The following is a 27638-nucleotide window of genomic DNA, read 5'->3' as shown; positions in this document are numbered from 1 at the left end:
GAATGTTTGAAGCAATCATAGTCATTTATTTCACACCTTTGCCTTGTTTTCACTGTTCCCAGCAGTCCCACCAGACCACCAAGGGAAGTGCTTCCTCCCTAAACAATGTGGAAATGGCTCTGAGGGCATCCAGAATTGATCAAAGTTTGGGATAGTAAAAACTCTGGTGCAAACAAATTCTGACAGCCGGGCTGGAGCTGTGCTTAAGGGGCTCAGACAGGCAGCTATGAGTTGTACAGTTTTCTTAAGTCTTCTACATGTCTGCTACTGGCGTCAAGGTAGCCTGCTTGAGTAGTTGACAGATAAATATTAAATGAAATTATTTTATTTTGGTCAAGAAGGCCAGAGAAGCAAGGGAGATTGTTAAAGCTGCTAACAGGGGAGTTAAATTGCCCTATTGACCCAAATCATTACTTATTTCCAGGAAAATGAGCATGACACTGTCTGCTTACAGCTTGAACTAAAGACCTTATTAAGTACTAATTCTCATTTGTTTCAACACATTTCAATGCTTTAAAAAGATCTATTTTTAATCATGTGTAGATGTGTTTATTTTAACATGTTTTAATGCTTTAAAAAGATTTACTTTTATTTTTTAATCATGTGTGGATATCTGTGTTTGCATGTGGGTATGTGCACATGAGTCCTTAGAGGCCAATGGTGTCTGATCTCCTGAAGCTGGAGTTACAAGTTGTTGTGAGTCACCTGAAGTGGGTGCTGGGAACTGAACTCAGGTCCACTGGAAGAACAGCAAGTACTTTTAACTGCTGACCCATCCCTCCAGCCCCTATTTTTAACACGTCATAACACCTGCCAAGTGTTCCAGGACACATGAAGATCTTACTTCCATTCATTTCCCAACATTCACTTATTTCCAACCCTATGAAAAGAATCTCACTGCACTAATGCTGGAATATGCCTGGCTTTCTGCAATTCTCCAGGATTCCAGTAGTCTCCCATACTGTAATCCTCTCCGGCACAGTCTTGCTCAGGTGTCCATCTTGAACTATTATTTCTTTTCATCTTAGTTCATGATAACTTCAGATCTCCTAACCAAATGCAAGCCCTTTGCTGTTTTTCTTTTTTAAATCCAAGGGGTTGCCTATTCTACATACCCGCTTTTCCTTCCAAATAATCCTCACTATGACAAAGTCTACAGCTATGTGAATTTAGCATGTTTCAGGTGACTATAGGAAACTTGGGCTGTTAGGCTGAATAAGATATTATGTGACACTGGACTTGATTGAGTTAATTGGTATGGTGACTTTTCTAGCTATAGTGTGATACTCTTTGCACCTGGAGGTATTTGTAACAGATTGCTTGACTGGTTAGCTGAGAGTTAAATGTAACAATGGTCTGTGCCATTACCTATGAGTGGTAAACTTGACTCCTAGCTCAATACACTCAACTACCTCACCCACTCCGTTAGTTATACCTCTAGTCCTTTTCATTATCTTCCTTATTCTTCTATCCATTTTTTGAGACATGATGTAATGTAGTTTTGTCTTGACTTGAACTCACTATGTAGCAGATTCTCTTGCCTCCACTTTCTTAATGTTGTGATTACAAATTTTAACCACTGTGCCCAGCTCAAATTCTCCATACTAGAAGTGTAAAATATTTGAAAGCAAGTGTGACCAAATGGTAGGAGACAGGAGGGCATCTATGAAACTTATGCAAGCTGTTTTTGAGAGTCCCACTGTGGTACGGGCTGGTCTTGTACTACTCACTGTCTAGCACAAGTTGGCCTTGAATGCCTGATCTTGTACCTCCATCAACCAAGTGCTGAAGTTATAGGTGTGTACTGTCATGCCTGCTGCTCCATCCATTCATTAAAGATTGCTGCTCCTTATGGTTCTACCCTTGGCACCGCCTTTCTCTCTGAGTAATTTCACTGATTTGCTTAGATTAAGCCACCACCCATTATCCAGGCCCTAGTGCTTCCCAATAAAATATCACTAATCTTTGTTTCTCTGATGAACTCAAAGATGATGATTAGAAGTTCCGTATCTCAAATTCCCAACAGATCTTTGTTGATGTTTGCTTTGGAAGCACAATGACCTTTTCTTTCTCATCCTTTCTTTTCATAGAATCGCCAATTCTGTTAACATTATTTCTAACATCAGCATCCCTATGCTTTCTACACATTATGTTAAATCAAAACCCTGAAATTAATGTACATAAGAATATCACAAACCTACTTATCAACAAAACTCTTAGATACTCTTCCATACATTAAAAATTTAAGAATCTTTGCATCTCTTGTGGGAAAACTCAGAGTCATTCTACTCCCTTTTGCATACCACCCACATGTAGCTAGTCACAGGATCTTGTTACAACAATTAATTCCCCTCTGTCTCAATAATGATCCTCATTTCCTTTCCCATAACAGAGCTTCAGTTGCTAATTGCTACCTGGCATTCTCAAGGGCCTCCTCATGCTTTTCCTGACTGGCCCTTCAACCAATCACCAAGGAGTGCTGGTCTTTCACAATACATGTCTAAAATAAAAACCTGTATTATTTATTACTTGGCTTAAAAGCATTCAACAGCTTGATAGCAGAGGGACACTCTTTATCTTTACAAGGTCATGGATCTGTTCCTTCAAATAAAATCCAATCAGGAATTCAACTTACAGAACTTTGAAATGTTGAAACAGAGCTTCTCTGTTTGAAATAGAGTTCAGCTCCGTAGGCTTGGCCACACAGCATCCCTTTGCTGTATTTATAAGAAAATATTCCCAAACAGAGTTTCACAGAACACTGAAGTCCAGGGCGACTATCTAAATAGCAAATCTTCACTACTTTGGTATTCCCCTTCTTTCTTCCCTATTGACCCATACCTCAGGCCAGCAAGTAACAGTATATCCTGAACTGGGGGTATTTTCTCGTGAATTTCTCATGCTTTGCCTTTACAACCTAGAATTACAATTTCCTTCTTCTTAACTGTTATTTTGTCTTACCAATTATGGATTTTTCTGTTTATCTCTATCTCCATTAGGAAAAGACAAGGCTCTTCAGTCTAGGACCCATGATTTCTTCATGTATGTATTCCTTCATGACAGTTTCTGATATTTTGCACACGTCTATTGTATAAACATTTCTATGCTTTGCAACAAGCTCTTTTTTAGTTTTTTAAAAATAATAAAATGGATAGAACATCATGTTTTAAAAACAACATTGACCTTAAATCTCAACAAAATATTTTTTTCTGCTTTGTGGCTGAACATGATAACTACTAGATACATGCACATGTATTATGAGAAATGAAGATGAGCTAAAATGGTTAGAATATTAATTTTTATAGAAGCCAGTTTTTAAATTAATTTTAGTTCATATCCCAGTCACAGTTCTTCCTCTTCCCCCTCTTTTCTTACTCTCCAATCCAATCATCCTTCATTTCTATTCAGAAAGCAGCAGGTCTTCCATTGATATCAACAAAACATGGCATATCAAGTTGCTGTAAGACTAAGCACCTCCCCATGTGTAAAGGCTGGTCGTGGTGAGCTGCATATAGCTACAGGAATGTATTATAAGAACTCAGCTGGTTATGGCAAAGCCACTACCTGAAGGGATCAACAAATTCCTTCAGAGGAAGCCAAATTCCAAGGAGCTTTTGGTGTTATTTGGCTTGTTATATATCAGCTGTCTTCTGTTATGAAAATCATGTGTGCCTTCATAGCTTCCCCAATTGATTTTTTTCATAAGAATTGCTAACACTGTGGACTGATCACTATTTGTACATATACATTCGAGGTATTTGGAGAAGAACCTTAGGAAAGACTTCCTTCCTTCCTTCCTTCCTTCCTTCCTTCCTTCCTTCCTTCCTTCCTTCCTTCCTTCCTTCCTTCCTTCCTCCCTCCCTCCCTCCCTCCCTCCCTCCCTCCCTCCCTTCCTTTCTTCCTTCCTTCCTTCCTTCCTTTTAGCACTGGAATCAGATATCTCCCTTAGCCACATACCACCATAGTGAGCCAGTATGAATAGGGTCCCAAAAGCTAGCAGAAGAGTCAGAGACAGCCTCTGCTCCCACTGTTAGGAGTCCCACAGGAAGACCAAGCTATACACCTGTCACATATATGCAGAGGGCCTAGATCAGTCCCATCCAGGATCCCTGGTTTTCAGTTCATTCTCTCTGAGACCCTGTGAACCCCAGTTATTTGACTATATGAGTTTTCTTGTGGTGTCCTTGGCCCCTCTGGCTCCTACAATCTTTTATCCTCTTCTGCAGGATTCTCCAAGCTCTGCCTAGTATTTTGTTGTGGGTCTGCATCTGTTTCCATCAGTTGCTGGATGAAGCCTCTCTGATGGCAATTGTGCTAGGCACCAATCTAAGAGTATAACAGAATATTATTAGGCATCATTACATTGACATTTTTTCCTCCAATTATGTTTGTTTAGTTCTATCTTAGGTCTCTGGGAAATCCAGTCTGTAGGTCCCGGTGTTCCAGGAAGTATTAGGGGCGGGCTTACTCTCCTGGCATGTGTTTTAGGCTAGACCAGTCACTGGTTGCCCACTCCCTCAATCTCTAGGACACCCTTACCCCAGCACATCCCATAGAAAACACATCATTAAACAAATGTTACACCACATAAATAAATGTAACACATCTTTAAAATAATATTCTACAATGTTATCCTTTACTTTACAACTAATATCCACATATAAGTGAGTACATGCCATGTTTGTCTTTCCATATAATCTCTCCATATTCTTCATGAAGGCACCACTTTCATTGTGTCCCATAAGTTTGGGTATGTTGTGCATTTATTTTCATTTAATTCTGTGAAGTCTTTAATTTCTTTATTTCTTCCTTGGCCCAGTGGTAACTCAGTAGAGAGTTGCTCAGTTTCCATGAGTTTGTAGGCTTCATATATTTAAAAAATATCTTAGTACTATTAAATTTTTATTATTAATAATAAACTGTGATATTTGTAAATAGTTGCTAAAAGTCTTTATAGAAAACCTAGGAAGCCAGAGATGCCCTAGTTATTTTGTAAATCAAATGAAATGGAGATATATTTTCAATGGATCTATTTTAATGGTCTAAATGTTTTTGAGCATGTGCTAAGCAACTCTATCAATAATTCATTTCAATAGAAACAACACATCCATTAAATAAATTTTAATATTTAATATTTTCATTTTAAATGTGAATAAACAAAGACACAAAAACTTAGAGCTTGTTAATTCTCAGAGTAGAATTTTAACCAAATCTGAGGGAGCACTCAAAGCTATCCTTTCTTCTAAATATGTTACTGCATACTCTGTAGACTGTAAGGCATTTGATAATGGTTTATGAACCTCTGAAATGCCCTCTCCTTGCTATTAGAACATGTATTATCAAGTTAGAGAGTCTGTCATTCACTCATCATCTAAGCTTCAACTGTTTGTAGAAAGCTCATGAATCTCTATTATAAATAATGGGGCATATACAAATGTATAAAGCATTTAGTTTTCCCTGACAGGGCCTGTGTTGAGAAAGAACATTAGCTCTTGATCTATTACCTATTTGTGAGTTATATATGAATTATAGAACTAGTTTCTCAACACCCATAATATTGTTGGCTGATAGATGGATTTTGAAGAATTTCTATTTCTAATAACTGATTTTTTCCTTTTTACTGATTTGTGCATCTTTGTGTGAAAAGTTTTATACTGCTACCTCTTAATAACTGAGTGTTTTATAAATTGCTAACTTTTCTTTGTACAATGACACACCTCATTTGGCCAAAACAAAATGAACTCAATGTTTGTTTGTTTATGTTTTTTGTTTTTTAAGAAAGAGAAAGAACATGAAAAAATATAGATGGCGGAAGGATCCAGAAAGTGTTGGGTGAGGGGAAACAATATGATCAAAATATAGTGTACTTTTTATTTTAAAAGGATCTTACCAAGTTGCCAAGGTAGGTCTTAAATTTGTGATCCTCCTGTCTCAGCCTCCCTGGTGCCTAGGATTACATGTGTATATGTTACCAGATCTAGTTCCTTTGGACAAATACATTCATGTGCTTAGGGTCTCAGGCAAGTGCCCATGTGCAGGCTGGATGTGGACTCAAAGATGCTAAGTTAGTTGCTGATGGATTGTTATTGATTCGATTTCAGAATTTGTGTCAGTTGACAATGTGAAAGTGGGGAAAGGTAGCATTATTATTAATAGTCAAAGAACTATAAGCTAATGACCACTAACCTATCAGTAGACATAAACACACACACACACACACACACACACACACACACGCACGCACGCACGCACGCACGCACGCACGCACGCACACGCACACGCACACGGAAAGGAGGAGAGAAATTGTTTTTAAATAGATAGTAATGAGATATACTCAGACACACCTATTTTTTTTACTCAGTCATTTATTAGCTCTTGTTGTTTTCTACTGTGTGTTGTCCAAAACAGATACTTTAAAAAAAAAAAAAAAACCTCATGTGTCTATTTGAAGCTGTGGTAATTATTGATGTAACTTTTTTGATGACCATCAGAGTTAATGACATGTCCAAAGTGACCAATGTCCCAAGCAAAAGAGTTTAGCCCAGTTCATCAAGGCTATTAACCACACAGGGAGGAATACACATTTGAAGTGTGTAAGCCCACAGCTCTATTTACATAAGGAAGTAAGAGTAAAGTAAAAATGAATTTATGTCTCCTAATTTGACTAGTGTTCAGAGTGTGTTTAACAAAATGGATGAGAATAGTTAACTCACTTTTTTGTTTGTTTTTGTTTTTGTTTTGCTTTGTTAAAGGGCTTTGGTGATAAAGGATTCTCAAAGTAGAGCTACAGTCTAGCTGAAGAAGGGTTTCATAAATGGGCACATAGTTAGGTAAACTAATTTCAGCCAGGTTAGTCCTCAGTGCAAATGCTCAGAAACACAATTTAGCTACCACACAATGTACAAGTGGATGAGCTATGGTTTCAAACTAAACTAAACGCAGAGGGCTCTGCAGACAAGACTAGAATATTCACTCCTGAAGGGAGAACTCTCTGGGAAGACAACTTAATCTAAGAAGGATCTAGAAGAAAATGAAATTTGAGCAAGGGGGTTGCTGTATGATTTTAGTGATTATTGATATGAAATTTTCCTAGACAGTAGTCCCATCACTGAGCATGAAACATGTGTTTCAGGTAGCAAGTTATTCCCACTTGGAGGCCAGGTGATTCTTTCCTGATGGGAGGGGCATCTATCTCCTTTAGTCTCCCATCTAAGTCTCCCATCGAGTCACCCAGGCTCATCATCTTTTTTCTTCCACTCTGTGTTCTCAGGATCTTCAGTAAGATTCTATCTTACTAAATTATAATCACAGTCCAGTCCTGCCTTCCAGAGGAAATATCCTGATTTTCTCGATGAAGTTTAGACTATTTATGATCTCTTTGGTCACCAACTTTTTTATACACCAACTTTATACACCAACTGAGGTACTAATATATTAGCCTGTTAGTCCACATATGAGCAAAAGGGTAATATTGCTAATTATGTTCTGTCGATTCAATTTGGTTTCTGTTAAATTCTTTAAATTCCCCTCTATCTGTCACTTCATGGTTTACTTCCTTTCCTTTATCAATTGTTACATGTATTTATTTATTTATTGAGTGAATGAGTGAGTGGGTGTGCACAGCATGTACTTGTAGAGGTCAGAGGTCAACTCACTGGCATGGGTTCGCTTCTTCCACCATGTAGGTTGTAGGGACCAAACTCAGCTCATCAGGTTTGGTACCAAGCACTTTTACTATTCCATCTTGTCAGCTTTCTCTTCCTTTATTTACTCCCAGGACAAACTCATGGATTTAGAGAGTACAGACTTCTATCTGCAGGTCAAAACATGCATAACTATTAATTTGATTCAAGCATTCCCAACCCCTTGAATATTTTAAAAAATACATTCTGTAAAATATGCATGTAGGACATATGAAATCTGATTTTATTTTTAGTATAAAGTATGTAGCAAGTGAACCTGGACTATAGGGATTATATATTCAGTCACTGAATTTCCAATTATTTTTTCCATTTCAGCTTAAAAACAGATGAGACACACAAGGATGGAAAAGCAAATTGTGTACTTTATCTGGGGAGGCAGCAATTGACACTGGTAGAAAATGCCAAGCATTGTATTTTCTGTAGGGTCTCCCTTGACCTTGACCTTGCTGCTTCCTCTTCATTTCTAATCCCCACAGACTAATGTAATGGTCTTTGCAGATTGGCAAAAGGCCTTGAGTAAATCCAGTCTGGAGTCTGGAGTAAATCCAGTCTCCAGGTCTGGAGGGACCTGGGACATTTCCTCAAATGGGGCTACGTCTTGGCCTGTAGGAATCATTTCAATTTGGAGTCATTACAGCAATGTTGTAGTTGGTACACTCTGAATACAACAAACACATTAGTTAGTGGCTTTGAAAAGTTACAGAGCTCTTCTTTTTCATTGACTAACATTTTTTAGGTCAGTTTGATATCATGGCTGTGCTATAGCAGCCTTTGAATAAGTATTTAGTTATGTCTAGACACCTGACAAGAACCAAGGAAACTATGTAGCTTGTAATTCATAGGTGTTAAGGGACCCTGAGGGATGGTATTTTCAGATGGTAGCAATCCCCAAATCTGGCAAACAACTGTAAGAATTATCGTTCTTTTTAAATTTTTTTTTTATTTTTATCCTGGTGTGACCAGACACCGGATGACCTGGGAATTGAACTAGTTCCTCTGCAACATCAGTCAGTGCTCTTAACCACTGAACCATCTCTCTCCTCTCAGGATTATCATCATTCTTAAGGGGTTATAAACAGAGAGTCCAGGTACAAAACTAAAGTTAAGGACATGATCCAGGTCTTAGTGACCTTCTTATGTTATCAAGAGAAGTAATTGAAATGCATCTCTTTTTTAGCATGGTTGTTCCCTGTACCTGGAGGGGATGTGGTCCAGTGTTTCCAGTGATTACCTAGAACTGTGACTAGTACAAAACACACACACACACACACACACACACACACACACACACACACACACCATGTATTTTTTAATAATTTGAAAGTTGTGCTTGAGCTAGGTACACCAATGTTTCAAAAATTAAATAATTGAACGAGTGCTATGTGTGATATGACCTAATTAATTTTTCTCATCTTTGTTTTTTCCACCTTTTCAGTGTTTTCTACATTCTTGGCCCAGAGGAATTGGTTCCTGTTCTGAAGCTTTTGGAGAGATCAAGGTTCAGCATCATTAGTGAGTCTTAGCTGCTGACTGGGTATCATAGCAAAGGCTTTAGAGACTTGTTTTTTCAGTGCAAACAATGACATTCGTGGACTGTAATCTCAGTAGCACATGCTTTCTCTGTAACCTGAAAGAATACCCAGTTCTCGTCAGCAAATCTGTGGAGACCTTATAAAAAGCCCTTGTAACTGAACAGCTGTGACTCCAGGTTGGCCAGGGGGCTATCTTAACAATAGTAAATATCCATTTGCCTTCTGGAAGATTCAACTGCTGCCACACAGAGCTGCTGCTGAAATACCATGTCTAAGAATTCAGAATTCATCAATCTGTCATTTTTATTAGATCATGAGAAGGAAATGATCCTGGGAGTCCTAAAGAGAGATGAATATTTGAAAAAAGTGGAAGACAAGAGAATAAGGTAATGCATGGTTTTTGCTTGGCCCGTTTTCACTGCTTTCTATTTATTTGTGGTAATTTTAATAGGAAATGTGACAGTTGCACTGGAGACAGCTACTGATCAGGGACTTTATGACTTTTGAGAAGTAGCCCAAATATTTGAAAATGGTATCTCAGAAGTCCAGAAAACAGAAAAACAGACTAGAGGCAGAGCTGGCCTGTAGAGTTCTCAACTTCCACCTGTGCGAGCCTGTGTTAAGCCTTATGCCTAGAAAGCATCTATAAATTCTCAAAGCAATGCTTCCATCTGGGGACCAAGTTTTCAAACATGGAAACCCATAGACTGACATCATACATTTCAAACTGACATATCTAGTATGTCCCCCAAAGGTTCATGTGTTGAGGTCATTGTCCCAATGGGAGGGAGTGGAATCTAGCTAGAAGTTTTAAGTCACTAAAAGCATGACCATTAAAGGGGTTATTGGACACTAGTTCCTTGCTCTCACCACCATGAGGTGGTTAGGCATCCCTTACTACATGCTCTTGTCATCATATTTTTCAATAATCTCCATAAACAGAGCCAAACAGCTGTGGTAATAATTTGTTGTACTCCAGTAAATCTTGCCTCAAGGTCAGAGGACAGAGTCAGCCACTAGGATTAGACATAGAGGTCAGGCAGTGGTGGCACACACCTTTAATCCTATCACTCAGGAGACAGAGATCCTGTAAATTCAAGGCCACACTGGAAACAGAGTCAGGCAGTGATGGCACACACCTTTAATCCCAGTATTTGGGAAGCACACATGCCATTAATCCCAGCACTAGGAAGGTTGAGATAGTAAGTGAAATGGCTGGGCAGAGAAAGGCATATAAGGTGTGAGGAGACAGGAACTAGTTCCTTTTGGCTGAGGACTCAGAGGCATGCAGTCTGAGGATTAGTGGAGACAGGATAGGCTGAGGAGTGGGCATGGTGAGATATATGCACTTCTCAGTGGCTGTGGCTTGTTCCTTTGTCTCTCTGATCTTTCAGCACTTACCCCAATATCTGGCTCCGAGTTTTTATTATAAGACCAACAAGCAGCCAGTGAATGAAATCCCTTTCTTTTTCAGTTTTTTTTCATCTCAGGTAATAATAGAGGAACTGCCTACTACTGCCCCCTATTTCTCTCATTTAGATTCTTCATCAACAAAACAATAATGATAACATTGTTCCTCATAGCGCTGCTGTAAAGATTAAGGAAGCTGATATACATGTTTGTGAATTCACCTCCTCCCCCAGCAACCTTCAATTTACTATATTCTGGAAAATAAATGGCTTTATGAACTCTCTCTCCTGTAGCAACTCTTAGCTGTTTAAAAATTTTCAGGCCGGGTAGTGGTGGTGCACACCTTTGATCCCAGCACTCAGGAAGCAGAGGCAGGCAGATCTCTGTGAGTTGGAGGCCAGCCTGGGCTACAGAGTAAGTTCCAGGAAAGGTGCAAAGCTACACAGAGAAACCCTGTCTTGAAAAAATTTCAGGCATGAGCAGGGCTTTGTGAACCTTTCCCTACCTGCAATGAAAATGAATGGTTCCAATCTAGTGTAGGAGTCCTATTGATCATCAAAGCTGTCTACAGTTGTGAGTGCAACAGTGCCTATGTCCGGAAACATTCTATAGCAGATACTTTTATAATTATAGCTATTTTGATGACCCTGTTGAAAACACACTCATGGTATTACCACTGCCATCAGTAAAATGGAACAGAACAGAAAACATTACACTACTTCAGCCTGACATTTACTGATCATTCTGTCAGCTGTATGTCATTATCCAAAGTTACTGCACCTTTTATCAAACATTAAAAACTGACAAAAAAGTTCTTTAAGTTGCTCTTCTCTAAAGTGCAAATTTACTGTTTTGTTCTGCATACCTAGTTCCACTGAAATGGCCACTAAGAAAGCCTGAACTTAGTACCATCAATAACCCATGCATTCCAGCTAAGACGCTGCCTTCCACCTTTATTTGGAGATTCATTCTTTCATTTCAGTCCTGGGGGAAGAGAAGGAAGGAGAAAGATTAGAGAAAAGCAAGTAAGATAAACATTTGGTTCAAATGTATTGAATGTAATTTCAATAATAATACATTCAACCTGGAAGTCAGGGAGGCCAATACATGCAAAGAATAATATTCATTTAATACCCTATAAGTGTTTAATCTGCAATTATGCTTTTTTCTATCACTAAGAATGAAATTAGTTTGACCTTCTCAAAAGCCGAAAGATTCACTGCCTCCATAGAAATCTCAGAGAAATATTGGCTTGGACTTCTAGCTTGGTAAACATTTTGTTTTAATCCTAATAGAATTTTCACAAAGCTTCTTAATGCATTAGCATAAATCTCAGCATGTGGAACTTCAGAGAGTGGCTCAGGAGTTGAGTGTGTACTGCTTGTAGAGAGGACCTGAGTTTCAGTTCCTGCACCCACACTGAGTGGCTCTCAACTGCCAGGGACACTAGTTTCAGGCACATCTGACACCTCTGACCTTCTTGGGCACCAACACTCACATGCATATATCTACACATAGACACATACATAAACATAATTAAAAATAAAAGATCCCAGTGTGAAAATACTAGTTTCTTAATGGGACTCAAGCTGTTAATGAGTCCCACAGAATAATAAAAAGTTCTTCTACCAAGAACTTACTAATTTTAGTGAATAGATATATGGAGTTCAACTAAAATTTGATTTTGCAGAATTTTCCTTCAAGTGATTTTTACTGTTTTATAGTCAAGGCATATTGTAGGAACAGGCATATAAAGACATACTATTTGGAGACATGTCAAACATTGGACTGCTAAATGCACTTATACATGCTTGAGCTATTTTTTGTTTGAAATAATGTCACTATAGTCATAAATAAGTTTGCTGCTTTTCTATATGTTTTTGTTTTTTATCATTTTTCTTTATTAAGAAATTTTCTACTCACTCCACATACTATCCATAGGTCTCCCCTCCTCCCTCCTCCCACCCCCAGCCCTCTTTCCCAAGCCACCCTGCATCCCCATATCCCCCAAATTGAGGTCTCCCATGGGGAGTCAGCAGAGCCTAGAACACAGTCTAGCCAGGTCCAAGTCCCTTCCCACTGCACCAAGGCTGTGCAAGGCATCACACCTCAGGCACTGGATTCCCAGAAGCCTGCCCATAGACCACGGGCAGATCCCAATCCCCCTGCCTGGGTGCCCCCCAAACAGTTCGAGCCAAACAACCATCTTCCATATCCAGAGGGCCTAGTCTAGTCGCATGGGGGCTCTACAGCCACCAGTCCACAGTTCATGGGCTTCCAGTAGTGTGGCTGGTCATCTCTGCACGTCCTCCCATCACAGAATCTCTCCTCTCTCTCATCAATTGGATTCCCGGAGCTCAGCCTGGTACCTGGCCGTGGATCTCTGTATCTGCCTCCATTAGTCACTTGACAAAGGCTCTATGATGACAGCTAGGTTATTTGCTAGGCTGGCCACCACTGCAGACCAAGTTGGGGTCAACCTTGTGTATTCCTGAGAGCCTCCCCAGCACCCTGCCTCTTCCTATTCCCATGATGTCCTCATATATCATGGTATCTTCCTCCCTGCCCTCCCACTCTGTCCCTGTTCCAGCTTGACCCTCCCATTTCCCTATGTTCTCATGCCCCACTCCTTGCCCACTGCCACCCCACCCCCCAGGTCACTCATGTAGATCTCATCCACTTCTCCTTTGCAGGGTCACCCATGTGTCCCTCCTAGGGTCTTTCCCTGTTAGTTAGCCTCTCTAGAGGTGTGGGTTGCAGTCTGGCCATCCCTTCCCTCACATTTAGTATCCACTTATAAGTGAGTGCATACTATGTTTGTCCTTCTGAGTCTGGGTTACCTCACTCAAGATGATATTTTCTAGTTCCATCCATTTGCCTGAAAATTTCATGATATCATTGTTTTTTACTGCTGAGTAGTACTCCATTGTGCATATGTGCCACATTTTCTTTATCCATTCTTTAGTTGAGGGGCATCTAGGTTCTATCCAGGTTCTTGCTATTACAAATAATGGTGATATGAAGATAGTTGAGCATGTGTCCTTGTGGTAAGATTGAGAATTCCTTGGGTATATACCCAAGAGTAGTATAGCTGGGTCTTGAGGAAGACTTATTCCCAATTTTCTGAGAAACCACCATACTGATTTCCAGAGTCACTGTACAAGTTTGCATTCCCACCAGCAGTGGAGGAGTGTTCCCCTTACTTCACATCCTCTCCAACATAAGCTGTCTTCAGTGTTTTTGATCTTAGCCATTCTGACAGGTGTAAGATGGTATCTCAGAGTTGTTTTGATTTGCATTTCCCTGGTGACTAAGGATGTTGAGCAATTCCTTAAATGCCTTTCAGTTTCTATATGTTTTAAATCTCTATGTGTATATATTTGTGTGTATCTCTCTGTAGCCGGAGGGCTTCTCTCCAGGTTCCCCAAGCCCCGCAGTCCCACAATCCACATATAAAATAATCACTCAGACGCTTATATCACTTATAAACTGTATGGCTGTGGCAGGCTTCTTGCTAACTGTTCTTTTATCTTAAATTAACCCATTTTTATAAATCTATACCTTGCCACGTGGCTGGTGGCTTCCCAGTGTCTTCACATGCTGCTTCTCCTGGCGGTGGCTGCAGTGTCTCTCCTCCTTCTTCCTGTTTCCCCAATTCTCCTCTCTCTTTGTCCCGCCTATACTTCCTGCCTGGTCACTGGCCATCAGAGTTTTATTTATATAGAGTGATATCCACAGCACTTCCCCTTTCTTCTTTTTTTTAAAAGGAAGGTTTTAACTTTAACATGGTAAAATTACATATAACAAAACAATTACCGAGCAAGAATTATAGTTACAATATTAAAGAAGATGTCTTATCTATCTTATATTTGTGAGTTTAAGGTTTTATAGCTAACTTATCTTTTATCATAACTGAGGAAATTATAACTATCTAGTTTTCAACCACATCAAAGACCTGAGAAGGAACATAATGGTACCTGAGAAATGGTAGATGGATGCAAGCAACTTTCGGGAATCTTGCAAGAGTAGACCAAGACAGCTGGCAGCCTGGACAGTCACCTAATGTTTCTCAGCATTGTTGGTGCATTCAAATTGGCTATAGGCCTAGAGTATCTGACAGACCATTTTCAGAAGCAGGAATTCTGAGAGACCATCTTACCCTGTCTTGGCAGAGTACAGTGGTCGCTTTCCTTGTGTCCCGCTTGTCCAGAAAGGACAGCATTGCATTTGTAATGGAAATGTCTTAGAAGCCCAACATTCTCTCGGGATCAATTGGTGCAGCCAGGAGCAATTGTGTCTCACGTCAACAGAATTTTAAGTTATTTAAATGCCATATTCTCTAGGTCTATGAAGTGTTTGAAGATTACCTATCTATCTGAAATATCTCTATGTATACCTAGAAGACTTAACTAACATGGCTACAAATATGATTATCATAGATGACTAATTATTAATCTATTTTAATTATCCATTACAATTTTAAATGAGTTACGTAAACAATACCTCAAACAAGAATAGAAATATATATATACAGTATAACAAAATTAATTCAAGTTTGTATCAATAAACTAAAATTTATACCAATGTAAAACATTTTAAACATAAACTAAAATCTATACCAATGTAAAACATTTTAAACAAGTTGTTCTTTAAAAGTAGGTTCATTAATCTACCCTTTTATCTTATCATCTCTAGACTAGCAGTTATAGTTACAACTTAATATATATAATATCTTAGATAGAACATATTAAGTATTAGGTTCAGGTTCTTTAGGATAGGACACCTTTGAATGATCTTTATAACATGCTGTTTACCTATGCTATATACTTCTCTGGATTTTAGTATGTGTTTCTTGCTTGATATTGTTTGCATTGGTTGTAGTTACATCTTATCTAGGTCATTATCTCTCATTATTTCTGGACAATATTTGATAACCATTCCTTTGTATATAGTCTTGTATTAGTTTAGAACCTTCTTATTTAGACAAAAAGGGGGAGATGTAGTGGGTAGCCATTCCAGCTTGGTTCTGGAAGTTCCAACCCCCATTGAGACTCTGGCAACTGTCACGCCTACAAGGAGGGGCGAGGGGAGGCGCCTGGGGACCCGAGAGCTGGATGGGCCAGCGCTTGCTCTGGGCGCTCTCTCGGTGCCGGAACGCTGACCGGTGCAGATTGACTGTGCAGAGCTCCGGAGAACACCGCTGGACTGCATTACACCTTCCCCAGACCCTGCGACCTACCCATTACTTAATTTGTGAGTTACGCCATTAAATAAATATCTTTTTAACTACGTGGAGTGGCCAAAATAATTTCTCCAATATCTCTCCATAGAGATGTATAGTATACTATTTTATTTTCAATTTATATTATTTTAAAGTTATATTCTATATATAGAAATAGACAGGAAAATCAACTGTATTCCTTATACATATATGTACTCAAGTCTGTCTTCATCTTTGTCTCTTCCATGCATGTCCATTTTAGTGTTCTCTCTTTTAATGTATTGTCTTTAGGGAGAATTGATGTTGAGTACAAACCTCTAGGTAGCAGAAGGTAAGCTATACTGATAGCCATAACACTGAAATTCTCTTTTTACTGTAAACTGTACAGACAGTATGATGAAGTCCATGTAATCTAGAACATGACTGATTGTTGGAGCTAAGGGTAGGAACTGAAAAATATTTGCCTCCTCCCACCTCCATGGCGGTCAGTTCATAAGAAAATATATAATACTGTGTATATTCCTAGGAAGGTAGGCATTTTACTTCTAACAAGTAATATAAGTAAAATTTTATTGTTCAATATCACATTAAAGATTTAAAATGTCAAGTAAATAGTCTTTTGATATCAATAGGATCATGCATCTCATGGGTTGATTTTGTTTATTGTTTGAAGATGAACATCTCATCTTCCTATTATAGAATCTAAAATTAATTATCAATTATGGTTTTTTAGAAGCAGATAATATTTTTTTCTAAAAGCACATTTAAGTCACTTATTAATCTTCAGTGAGTTTCAATTAAATGGTAGCTTAACTTATGCCAACAACCAGGAAAAACTCATGGAAGTATTTATTTTTAATGTTGCATCTATGAAAATATGAATCCACGTCATTATCTTCTTTAAAATTAAAATGTGGAAATTAAGGACTAAAACCTTTGCTGTACATATTCTCCTTCCTTGTCATAGTTAAAATAAGCCACACTGTAAAAATTCAATTTAGAGACATTTCAGAAATGTACTTGTGCTATGTATCTGCCAAAACTACCTGTACCCAGCAGCAGAAGTGCTTTGAAAGATATTTTCAGGGGCAGTGTATTCTCTTTAAAGCATCTTGATTTTTTGCATAAATGTCCAATTTATTTCCATCAAGTCAGTTCTATTCTTCCATTTGTCATAGCAACCACCTTTTAAAGCCCAGTATTTTGTTCTTTGTTATTTCTTAAAGAAATGCCATTTTCTTACCTGTCACTGTACTGATTTTATCCCTGTTTCCGTGTTTTCTAAATAATTTATCATATTAATAATATGATGTTTTTCTGTTTGGATGCTCAGGAAAGATATCCTTTGGAAAATGCATCCTTATTCCTCTGTGGGTCAGGATAGACAACAATAGTTGTTTTCAGAAGACTCAGTTTGCTAATTACATATGAAATCAATTCCCTGTGTGCTATCAGACAAGAGTTAATAAACAGAAAATGTCAAAGACTTCTGATTCATTTCTCACTTCTTTAGAATTGTAGTGAGTTACCTTTGTCATGTGATCTACGAAACCATTGTCTAAAAGTTGGGTTTATCAAAAGGAGACCTTGAGCCTAGGGTTTGTGTGCAAGTGATCTATATTTTTAAACCAGTAAACCTTGAAGTCCTAGGGAAGGCAAGGTGACATGTCAGGTAGCATCTGGCAGAGGGAATGTTGAAAGAGCTTAACCAGGTCAGACAATATTTGCTATTTTATTTTCTGTCTTTAAATGCATGCAGAATGCCATCACATATTTGCAGTATATATACAAAAACATTTAATGTATCTTAAATGTCCATAATGAGTCTTTGGGTTTTTTTTTATAGTGACAGCGCATTAGTTACACTCTTCCTTGTATTCCTGTGGTTTTATCTATTTTGCTTAATTCTACTGCTTTTCAATATTATTACTCTTTTAATTATTTGTGTGGGGCTGGGGTGGGGTGCCAGCTCTCTTAGAATTTCCATTGCTTGGTAAAAACACAGTGATCAAAAGCAACTTGGGGAGGAAATGGTTTATTTCATCTTAAAATTCTCAGGTCACTCTATCATGTTTCAGGGCAGGAGCCTGGAGGCAAGAATCAAAGCAGAGGCTATGGAGGAATGCTGCTTACTAAATTGTTCCTCAAGACTTACTCAGTTCACTTTCTTATATATCCCAGGACCACCTTCCCAGGGTTGGCACCATCCACAATGGACTGGGCCATCCCATATCAATTATTAATTAAGAAAACTCACTACAGACTTGCCTACAGGTGAATCTTAGTGGCAGCCTTTTCTCAATTGAGAGACTCCCCAAATAATTCTAGCTTGTATCACGTTGATACAAATTTAGGGGAGACACTAGCTATCTAGCTTTTCACATAGTTTTGTGGGAACTCATAGGCACTAAGTTTTATGCTTAGAAACGATTGTCTTAATTTGAGTTTATCAAAAGGAGACCATCTATAGATGTACAAATTTCAGGTTGCCTTCTTTTCTTAAGACAGTCTCCAAACACAAAATTGGCAGAATTCACAAAGACTTCTTCATTTGGACAGGAACTACTACAATCCTGTTCTTTCAAAGAGTCTTTTCTTTTGGTCCAAATCCAAGTTCATCCTTTCTCTCAATTTTCAGAGGGTGTTTATCTTTTAATAGGCTCTGATCTGAAAACTAATCACAATTGCTATGAAATTTATTAGAATGAGAGTGGTGTTGATTAAAATGTAGCTGCTTAGGTGATATTTGTTATGAGACAGATTGTGACAAGATTCAACCCAGGAAGATGCTATATAGCAGAAGTAGGCCAGCAAAAGAAAGCTTTCGTGTTTATCGAGGCTCACCTTTGAGTGTGCTCAGCATGGCTTTGCACAGCTAGGAAAGACACACCATTCACAAATACGTTGTCCTTTCTTAGAGCCATTTAATTGACACAGAGCCTGTTAGTTAGTGTATGGGCAGAGTGTAGTGTGCTTGTTTGTTTTAAATACCAGATTCCGCCTTTCAGCTTTCTTTGCTATAAAATGGGCATCACATCATGCCTTTCTCCTGGTTGTCAAATATTAATGTCTTGACACATTGTTGTGGCTCTACACTGTAGTGTTTAACAATCTATCATACACACAGAAACTGCTATCCAAACAAAAAGGTAGTATATGCATGTCTATCTTAGGTTTCTTTTGTGGGCCTCATGTATGGTAAGCAAGTGCTCTGCTGCTGAGCCATATCTTCTAACCACAAAGCTAATGGGTTTTGAATATTTTTGAGATTATAATTACATTGTTTCTCCCTTTCCTTTCCTCCCTCCATGTACCCAGCCTTGCTCTTTTTTAAATTCATGCCTCTTTTCTCATTGAGTTTTGTTCCATGCATATATGTATATGAATATACAAATGCATTCCTAAATATAATCTGCTCTGTTTATATAATATTACTTGTATATATGTTTTCAGGGCTGACCATTTTGTACTGAATAACTAATTGGTGCCCTTCCCTGAGGAAAACTATTTCTCTCAGCATTACTTAATTGCCCATAGTTCTTTGTGTAAGGTTGGGGCCTCTTACCCTTTCCCCTACCCACTTTGTCTTGCCTATTGGTATTGTCCTTGTATAGCTTGTGTTTAGGCAGCCATGTTAGTAAGATTTCATGGGTGAAAAAGCTAACATTTTTATATTCAGAGTACAGGATGTAGATGCCATCCACCCTGAATTTTCTTCAAGCAGAAATGAAATAGCTCTAGAATAGATGGCACTCCCTCCGAATATTAACAAAGGAAGGGGTGTTAGGAGCTGGGCAGCCGTCATCATCCGGCTGCTGATATATTATTCTGCCTGTGTTTATGATTTCTGTGGCCCTTGTCTTGTGACTGGTTTGCCATGCATTAATCAGTCCCATCAGTTTTGCTTTCTTAATGGAGTTTGAAACTTTTGCTCCAGACAAGCATTTAGTTTGCTTGAAGATGAAGGCACCGTAGCAGAGATCCCAAGAGCACCTCTCTTACGAGTGGGCAGTGCAAGAGCTAATATTTATTTGGTCCTTATTGGATTTACTGGGAAAGATATTTGGCTACAAATGACAGATATTATGTAATGACTTAAACAATATGGAAATATTCTATATATTTCCACTAGTGTAAAATTCTAGGTTGAATGGCAGTTCTAGTGCACTGTTAATTAAGGTAGGGGTCTAGAGTCCTTAACTTTTACTGTCCCAACATCTCGAAACTTTGTCTCTTGATTCAAGATGAGTCCTTAGGTCTTACAACAGTCTCTAAGAAGTAATAAGAAGATAAGGGAAAGTACTTGTTCTTATTTGGGTTATTGTTTTTAAAGTCCCTTATATTTTTGATAATTAATTTTTAAAGTTTTATTGCATTTCCTTTGTTTTGTGTGCATGTGTATGTATGTGTATGAACATCCATGCCACAGTATAAATAGGGTATGTAGATCAGAAGGCAATCTGTGAGAGTTGGTTTTCTCCTTCCATCATGGCATCACAGGAATCAAACTCTTGTCTTCAATGGTGCTGAGAGTTCCATTATGTGCTGAACCACCACATTGGCTCACTAGATATTAATTTTTGTTAGATGAGTAATTTTAAAAGAATACCTGCTAAACTATAGGTTGTTACTTCCTTATGTTTATTTTTTCTTTTGCTATACAGAAGCTTTTTAGTTTGATAAAATTCCATTGTCTACTTATGCTCTTATTTCTTGTGTTTTAGGATCCTAATTCAAAAGATCATTGCCTATAATGTCATGAAGTGTTTCCCCAATATTTTCATCTAGGAGTTTCACACCTTGCATTACATTTTGAGGTTTTTTTTTTTTTTTGCATTAGGTGAGAGTTAAGGGTCAGGTTTCAATTATCTGCATATGAGCATCCAGTTTTCTCATCCCTGTTTATTGATGATCTTTCCCTTTTTCCTGTATATATTGTAAGAATATCTGGTAAGAGTAAGTGGACAATAGATGCATGAATTTACTTCTAGAATCTTGTGGTGGTTTGAGTATGAATGCCTTCCATAGGCTCATATGTTTGAATACCTGGTCCTCAGTTGATGGAACTGTTTGGTGTGGCCTTGTTGGAGGAGGTGTTTCAGTGGGAGCAGGCTTTGAGGTTTAAGACTCATGTCATTCCCAGTGTGCTCTCTGTCTCTTGCTTGTGGTTCTAGATATGAACTCTTAGTTGTTCCTACCGCCATGCCTTGACTCCACCATGATAGGCATTAACAGCCTGGAACTGTAAACCCAATTAAATGCTTTCTTTGTAAGTTGCTTTGGCCATTATATTTTATCACAACAACAGAAAAGTAATTAATACATACCTCTATTATATTCCATTTGTTAGTGTGTTTTGTTTTTATGTAGTATTGCGATATTTTGTTCACTATGGATCTTTACTGTATCTCAAAATCAAGTAGTGTGATACCTCCTTTTGTTTGCTTGCTTTTTTAAAATTTAATTTGAGGTTTTTTACTCCCACATGAAATTAGAACACTTTAGAAATCTAGTCTCTCTTCTAAGTACCTTTGAGATGTTCTACTAATTGAGATAAAAAGGAAAAGAGATGCTGAAATACTTATTAGAATTGTGATTAATTACAATTCTTCAAGTTATGCTAAATATTTACAAGCAATGTCATTTTTAAATCCTCATAATAATCCTGGGAAGTTGTTCTGCAGTGGGGACATTTGGAGCTATGGAGAGGATAGTTATCTTTAGTCTTGAGTAAGAGGTTAAATAATTGTGTTAAGATCTCAGATAAAATAAGTGGCATATTGAACATTTGAACTCAGGCAGTCTTGAGTGCACAATTCTATGCCTTGGGCCACTATGTAACCCTCCCTTGCTTCTTATCTTGGACCTTGTTTGTGCACAACTGCATGGGATTATTGAAAACATCAAGAATCAAGAGAGCTTTATAAACTATTTATCTATAACTTCCTTTTCCAAGCAACTCATTGCTTACATTCTAAAATTCCTACTTTGATGCCAAGTTCTATTAAATACAGCTTGCTCTAGTCAGGATAACAGAAGACAGATTTTTTTGTTAGCAGTTATGCATCTGCAAATAATGTGTCTGGGTTATGATAAAGTAAAGGATTTTTACATGTTGAGCTTTTTGGATGATTAAATAGAAAAAATGAATTCAATATGTCATTATAATATAGAAATAAAAAACTCAGTCATTTAGCAATAATCAAATAGTCCATCTATTCAGTCATTAATATTTTAGATAAATTAATGTAGACCATCAATTCACATGTTTATATTAATGTTATTTCTGTGCATCAACAAAGGAAACTAAGAATAAACACTTTAAGTGTTTATAAATCCCAGGTTTATCCCAAATAAGGAATGATACTGTTTTTAATTAAATTTCTTCAATAACAAAACTATTTTATCTTGTCTTGCCTTGTAGCTCAGGCTGGTTTCTTACATGCTGAAAGCATATTAATATCAGCTATCTCATTTTTTTTTCTAGAGCCTTCCATATGCTGCTAGGCAAACACTCTACCACTGAGTCCTCTTTGCTCCTTTTTGGGTAAAACAACTAGACACAGAATACGGTGGCACACACCTGTAGTCAGCAGCCAGGAGGCTCAGACCGTGCAATAACAAGCTCAAAGCCAGACTGTGATAAATAATGAGAACTTGTCTCAAAACAGTAGAGAAGGGATTGGAATTGTTAATATTTTTGTGAACTCAGATATTCCTTCTTTCTGAATATGATTATTTAAAATGAGGTGAAGGAAGACAAGACAGAGATGGGAAGGGATTATTATTTTTATTTTCAACTTGGAGTGACTGTACCTGGGAAAGGCTAACTGGAATGCCTGGTGATAATTAGTAGTGCTCATGGCTGGGCCAACCAGACTTCCTCTCTTCCTTTCCTCTCATTCCTCCCCTCCCATCACCTCCCTTTGCTTCCTTTACTCTCTTTGGTGCTCTCTTACTTTTGCTTAAATTGCCTTTTATTCAGTCCAATGAGTGATATCTGTCATGTCCCAGGTACTGAAATGTACAACAATGTATGAGATTTTTCTTTTTTATTATTAATTTTTTCATTTATTTTACATACCAACCACACTGTCCCCCCCCTCCTCTCTTCCTGTTCCTTCCCCTACCTCCTTTCTTCCCCTGACCCTGCATCCACTCCTCAGAAAAGATAAGGCCTCCCATGGGAGTCAACATTGCATGGCTTATCTTGTTAAGGCAGGACCAAGCTCCTCCCCCTGCATCAAGGCTGAGAGAGGCATCCCACCATAGAGAATAGGTTCCAAAAAACCAGCTCATGTGCCAGCGACAGATCCTGGTCCCACTGCTAGGGGCCCCACAAACAGACCAAGCTACATAACTGTCATCCTCATGCAGAGGGCCTAGGTCAGTCCCATGTAGGCCCCCTAGCTGTCTGTCTAGAGTCTGTGAGCTCCCACAAGCTCAGGTCAGCTGGCTCTGTGGCTTTCCCTATGATCTTGATCCCTCTGGCTCCTACAATCCTTCCTCCCTCTTTTCAACAGGACTCCCGGGACTTGGCCCAGTGCTTGGCTGTGGATCTCTGCATCTGCTTCCATCAGTTACTGGATGAAGGCTCTATAATGACAATTAGGGTAGTCACCAGTCTGATGGCAGGAGAAGGGCAATTCAGGCACACTCTCCATTATTGCTAGGAGTCTTAGCTGGGGTCATCCTTGTGAATTCCTGGGATTTTCCCTGGCACCAGGTTTCTCCATAATCCCATAATGGCCCCCTCTATCAAGTTATCTCTTTTATTGCTCTCCCTCTGCATCCCTCCCCCAACTCAACCATCCTGATCTCTCATGTTCCCATCCCCCATGCCCTTCCCTCTATTCCCTCCCCCGACTCCCAGTTTACCCAGGAGATCTCTCTTTCCCCTTCCCAGGGCAATCCATGCAATCCCTCTTAGGGTTTTCTTGTTACCTAGCTTCTCTGGAGCTGTGGTTTGTAGTCTGGTTATCCTTTGCTTTATATCTAGTATCCACTTATGAGTGAGTACATACCATGTTTGTCTTTCTGAGTCTGGGTTACCTCACTCAGGATGATTTTTTCTAGTTCTATCCATTTGCCTGCAAATTTCATGATGTCATTATTTTTACTGTTGAGTAGTACTCCATTGTGTATATGTACCATATTTTCTTCATCTGTTCTTCAGTTGAGGGGCATCTAGGTTGTTTCCAGGTTCTCCCTATTACAAATAATGTTGTTATAAACATAGTTAATCAAGTGCCCTTGTGGTATGATTGAGCATCCTTTGGATAAATGCCCAAGAGTACTGTCGCTGGGTCTTGAGGTAGATTGATTCCCACTCTGACAAGCAGTAGAGGAGTGTTCCCCTTATAAGAATTGTAATTGAAAAAATATATTTTAATATAATATATTTTGATTGTGGTTTTTCCTCACCCAACTCCACCCAGATCCACCCCCATTCCCTACCTACTAAAATCCAAACCATTTCTTTCTCTCTGTAATTAGTATGCAAACAATTCTAAATGCTATAATGTTAACAAGTTCTAAATAATAGGATCTGATATGTTTGGCAATTATTCTGTTGACATAGTAGGGAGATGGTAGTGTGAAAATATTCAAAGGATGAGACAGGTGATTTAGTAGGTAATAGATGGTGAAAATTAAGGAGACAGCCTCATTTACTTTCTATTGCTGTGATAAACACCATGTTCAAAAGGAAATTGGGGAGGGAACAGTTTATCTCGGTTTACATCTTGTAGTCTATCATCCAGGGACATCATGGTAGAAACTTAAAGCAGAAACCTGGAGGCAGGAACTGATGCAGAGGCCATGGAGGGGTGCTGCTTACTGGATTGCTCCCTATGTCTTGGTCAACCTGCTTTCTTATAGAAGTCAGGATGTCCAGGGATGTCATTGTCCACAGTGGGCTGGGTCTTCCCATACCAAACATTAATCAAAGAAATACTCCTACCGGCCAATTTAATGGAAGCATTTTCTCAATCGAGGTTTCCTCTTCCCAGATAATCCTGGTTTGTGTCATATTGAAAAGATACTAATGAGCATTGACATAGAGTGGACAGATGTTACAGCTGGATAGTTTTTATATCAAAAGGATGCTGTAGCAACTAAATGAGTGGCCCAAAGCCAGCTAGGGCCCTTCTTTTAACCATCACTGACATTTAGAAAGAAAGTTGATGATGAATGTAGTGAAGTGGAACACCTAGGTCTGCGTGTTTGTGTGACCCAGAGCCTGAGTCTTGTCTTTTTGTTTTCTTTCCTGTAAAGTGAACATAAGAATATTGTACTGTGAGATATAAAATGTTTTGCAGTTAGCTGCTGTCTCCAGAAAAGAGGGATTGCTGCTCTGTGGAGAATTCACAATACAACACAACACATAATCCCTCAGGAAAGGGAAATTATTCTTCACCCAGTTGTCTTTACCCACTTCCACAAAACAGGGTGAAGTGTAAATTCCTTAGCCTCCCTTGCAGCTACTTGGCAATGATGTGACACTGTCTAGTCAAATTCAAGAAATCTTCTGGGAGGATTTCCAAAGTAGACTTTGCTTTGTCTGTGAAGCCCCCTGTGCTAAATCACCTAAGCATACACTCCCTTGTTCTGCCTTAAACAAGGCTACAATGCTGGAGCTTCCTGGTTATTTTGCGTAAGAATAAGCCATATTTTGTACATAGAGAAGCAACAAGATGAGAGGATACTGGATCTGTAATGATGCTATTTTGCATTTAAACTAACTGAAGCCTGTGGTGATATTTTGTTTGTGCTCTAACAAATAAATCTTGCCTAGAGATCAGAGTGCAGAGGTAGCCACTAGAGGACGGGTGGTGGCGGCACACAGCTCTGATCCCAGTACTTGGGAGGCAAACAGGAGGAAACAGGAAGTGATAAGGCAGGGTGGAGACAGGAGCTTGGCCCTTTTCAGTCTGAGGATTCCTAGAGGTAAGAAGTCTTTCTAGTGGCTCCTGCTCTGCTTCTTTGATCTTTCAGCTTTCACCCCAATTAAGACCAATCAGGATTCAACTGCCTAACTTGGGGTTTCTTATTATCTGAAAGACCAGAAAATAAACCCAGTTGTAAAGCCTGGTTGTTGGATCCAGAAGCATTTATAGCTTCTGAGGGAAACAACAGCAGGGGAAATGCAAGAGAGAGAGAAGAATTCCCCTTTGAGTTCGAGTCAGGGAAAGCATTTTTAGGACTTTGGCTGGTAGTCCAGAAGAGTTAAGGAATGAGAAAAGGTTATTCTTTGGGGGTTAGAACTCAGAAAAGTGTGTACATTCCGCAGTGAAGATCTGTAAGCAGAGGATCTGGGGGCCCAGAGGTCCTGATGTGTGTAAGTACATCATCTCATCAATGGGACAATTATTCTTCTTTCTTTAGCATGTTTTCATTTGAATTAGCTTTCCTGAGGGGTGGTTTCCTGACTAGGTGACTGATGGGTCAAGCTGGATTAACTCTTAAGGGAAGTGATGATATTTGTATATTTCAGGCATGTCAGAATGTCATGTTTCTACCCACGGCCAAAAGTAGAACTCAGATTTTTATCTTTTGACTAAGACAAATTAGCTTTCTTTTAATGGTCCAAAAACATAGTCCTGTTTATGCAGCATTTTAAATCATAAAGATGTAGCAATTGTGATGCTTCTTTTTCTAATGTTACCAGGGAAACAGGAGGTAGGGTCCAAAGTTGACTATGATGGTAAGATCCATCCATAGTGACCTCCAAGCCTGCTTATGTCGTCATGACAACCTACCTAACACATGCTGAATTAATATATGAAAAAAATGTAAATTTTGGAAAATTTTGGAAAACTTATTCCTCAGTTTAAAATTCTTGACTTATGATTCCCTCATTGGGCTGAGAATGAAAAGTTCTAGTTCTATCTATCCTGGCTATTATCTTTAAAATATTTTATTTTTATTAACATGAACTGTTGATATCATCCATTGTGATTTCAGCATATACATACTACACATGAATCAATGCAGATTCATAAGACTTCACAAAAGAAATAATTACCTTCAACTATTCAACTGCTTTATAACCTAGCCTGGAGTTAGACCCTGAACAAATGCTCAAGAAAATACAATCATCCTTTTTGTATCTGAGAAGATGCTAGTCTGATTTAGTCTGCCAAAAGTTAATGTCGTAAACACGAAAGGAAAATGGTGTGAAAGATGGGGAATGTTGCCAGGTTTTCTTTCTGGGCATTGAAGACAAGATAAGATATCAGTAACCCAAATGAGTGGCATATCTAAAAAATATTAAAATGGAACTGGTCAATCTTCTAGAGCAGTGTTTGCCAATTCTGACAGTATACTAGAACAAATAAAGACATCTTAGACATAACATTTCCCAGGCCACCTCTCAAACCAATAGCATTCAAATTTGTGGAGATGAGACGTGGCCACCAGTATTTCTATGCTATTCCAGTGTTTAGACAAGTGAGACAACACATGTTCTAAAGCTGTACTTCATCATCATCTGGATATTTTGATAAAATGCAGATTGTGGCTTTTAAAAAGCAGATTTTGATCTTGTAAACCAGATCCTGATATTTAGTATCCCCAAGAATTTCCTAAGTGCTGCTTCTGGAGAAAAGGCTATGCATGCAATTTCAAGTTTCTAAAGGGCAGATAATTACATTTTTTTGTCAAATCGTTTTTAAAGGGGATGTGAAAGTGGCATGTACTTGATATCTATGTGACAGGAATAATGCTAGGAACTTCACTTTTATTATCTCATAAAAACAACCTTTGAAGAAG

At 38.6% G+C, this 27638-nt stretch overlaps 1 protein-coding gene across 4 annotated transcripts in view; it reads left to right on the top strand.

Annotated features, from left to right (window-relative positions):
- Sytl5 (synaptotagmin like 5) overlaps positions 1-27638 on the top strand; it is a 119569-nt gene that overhangs the window by 10982 nt on the left and 80949 nt on the right. For 3 of the 4 annotated variants that reach the window (XM_042268986.2, XM_042268985.2, XM_076562826.1), the window contains exon 1: positions 9370-9621. In XM_042268986.2, coding sequence (XP_042124920.1) covers positions 9503-9621 — 119 coding nt within the window. In that variant the 5' untranslated portion in view covers positions 9370-9502. Of the gene's footprint in view, positions 1-9138; positions 9216-9369; positions 9622-27638 lie in introns of those variants that run through there. The other variant, XM_076562825.1, reaches the window with a different exon arrangement.

This window comes from Peromyscus maniculatus, chromosome X, assembly GCF_049852395.1.
Source record: "Peromyscus maniculatus bairdii isolate BWxNUB_F1_BW_parent chromosome X, HU_Pman_BW_mat_3.1, whole genome shotgun sequence".
Lineage (NCBI taxonomy): Eukaryota > Metazoa > Chordata > Mammalia > Rodentia > Cricetidae > Peromyscus > Peromyscus maniculatus.
The sequence above is the reverse complement of the archived record's forward strand: the minus strand, read 5'-3'. Positions and strand labels throughout refer to the sequence as shown.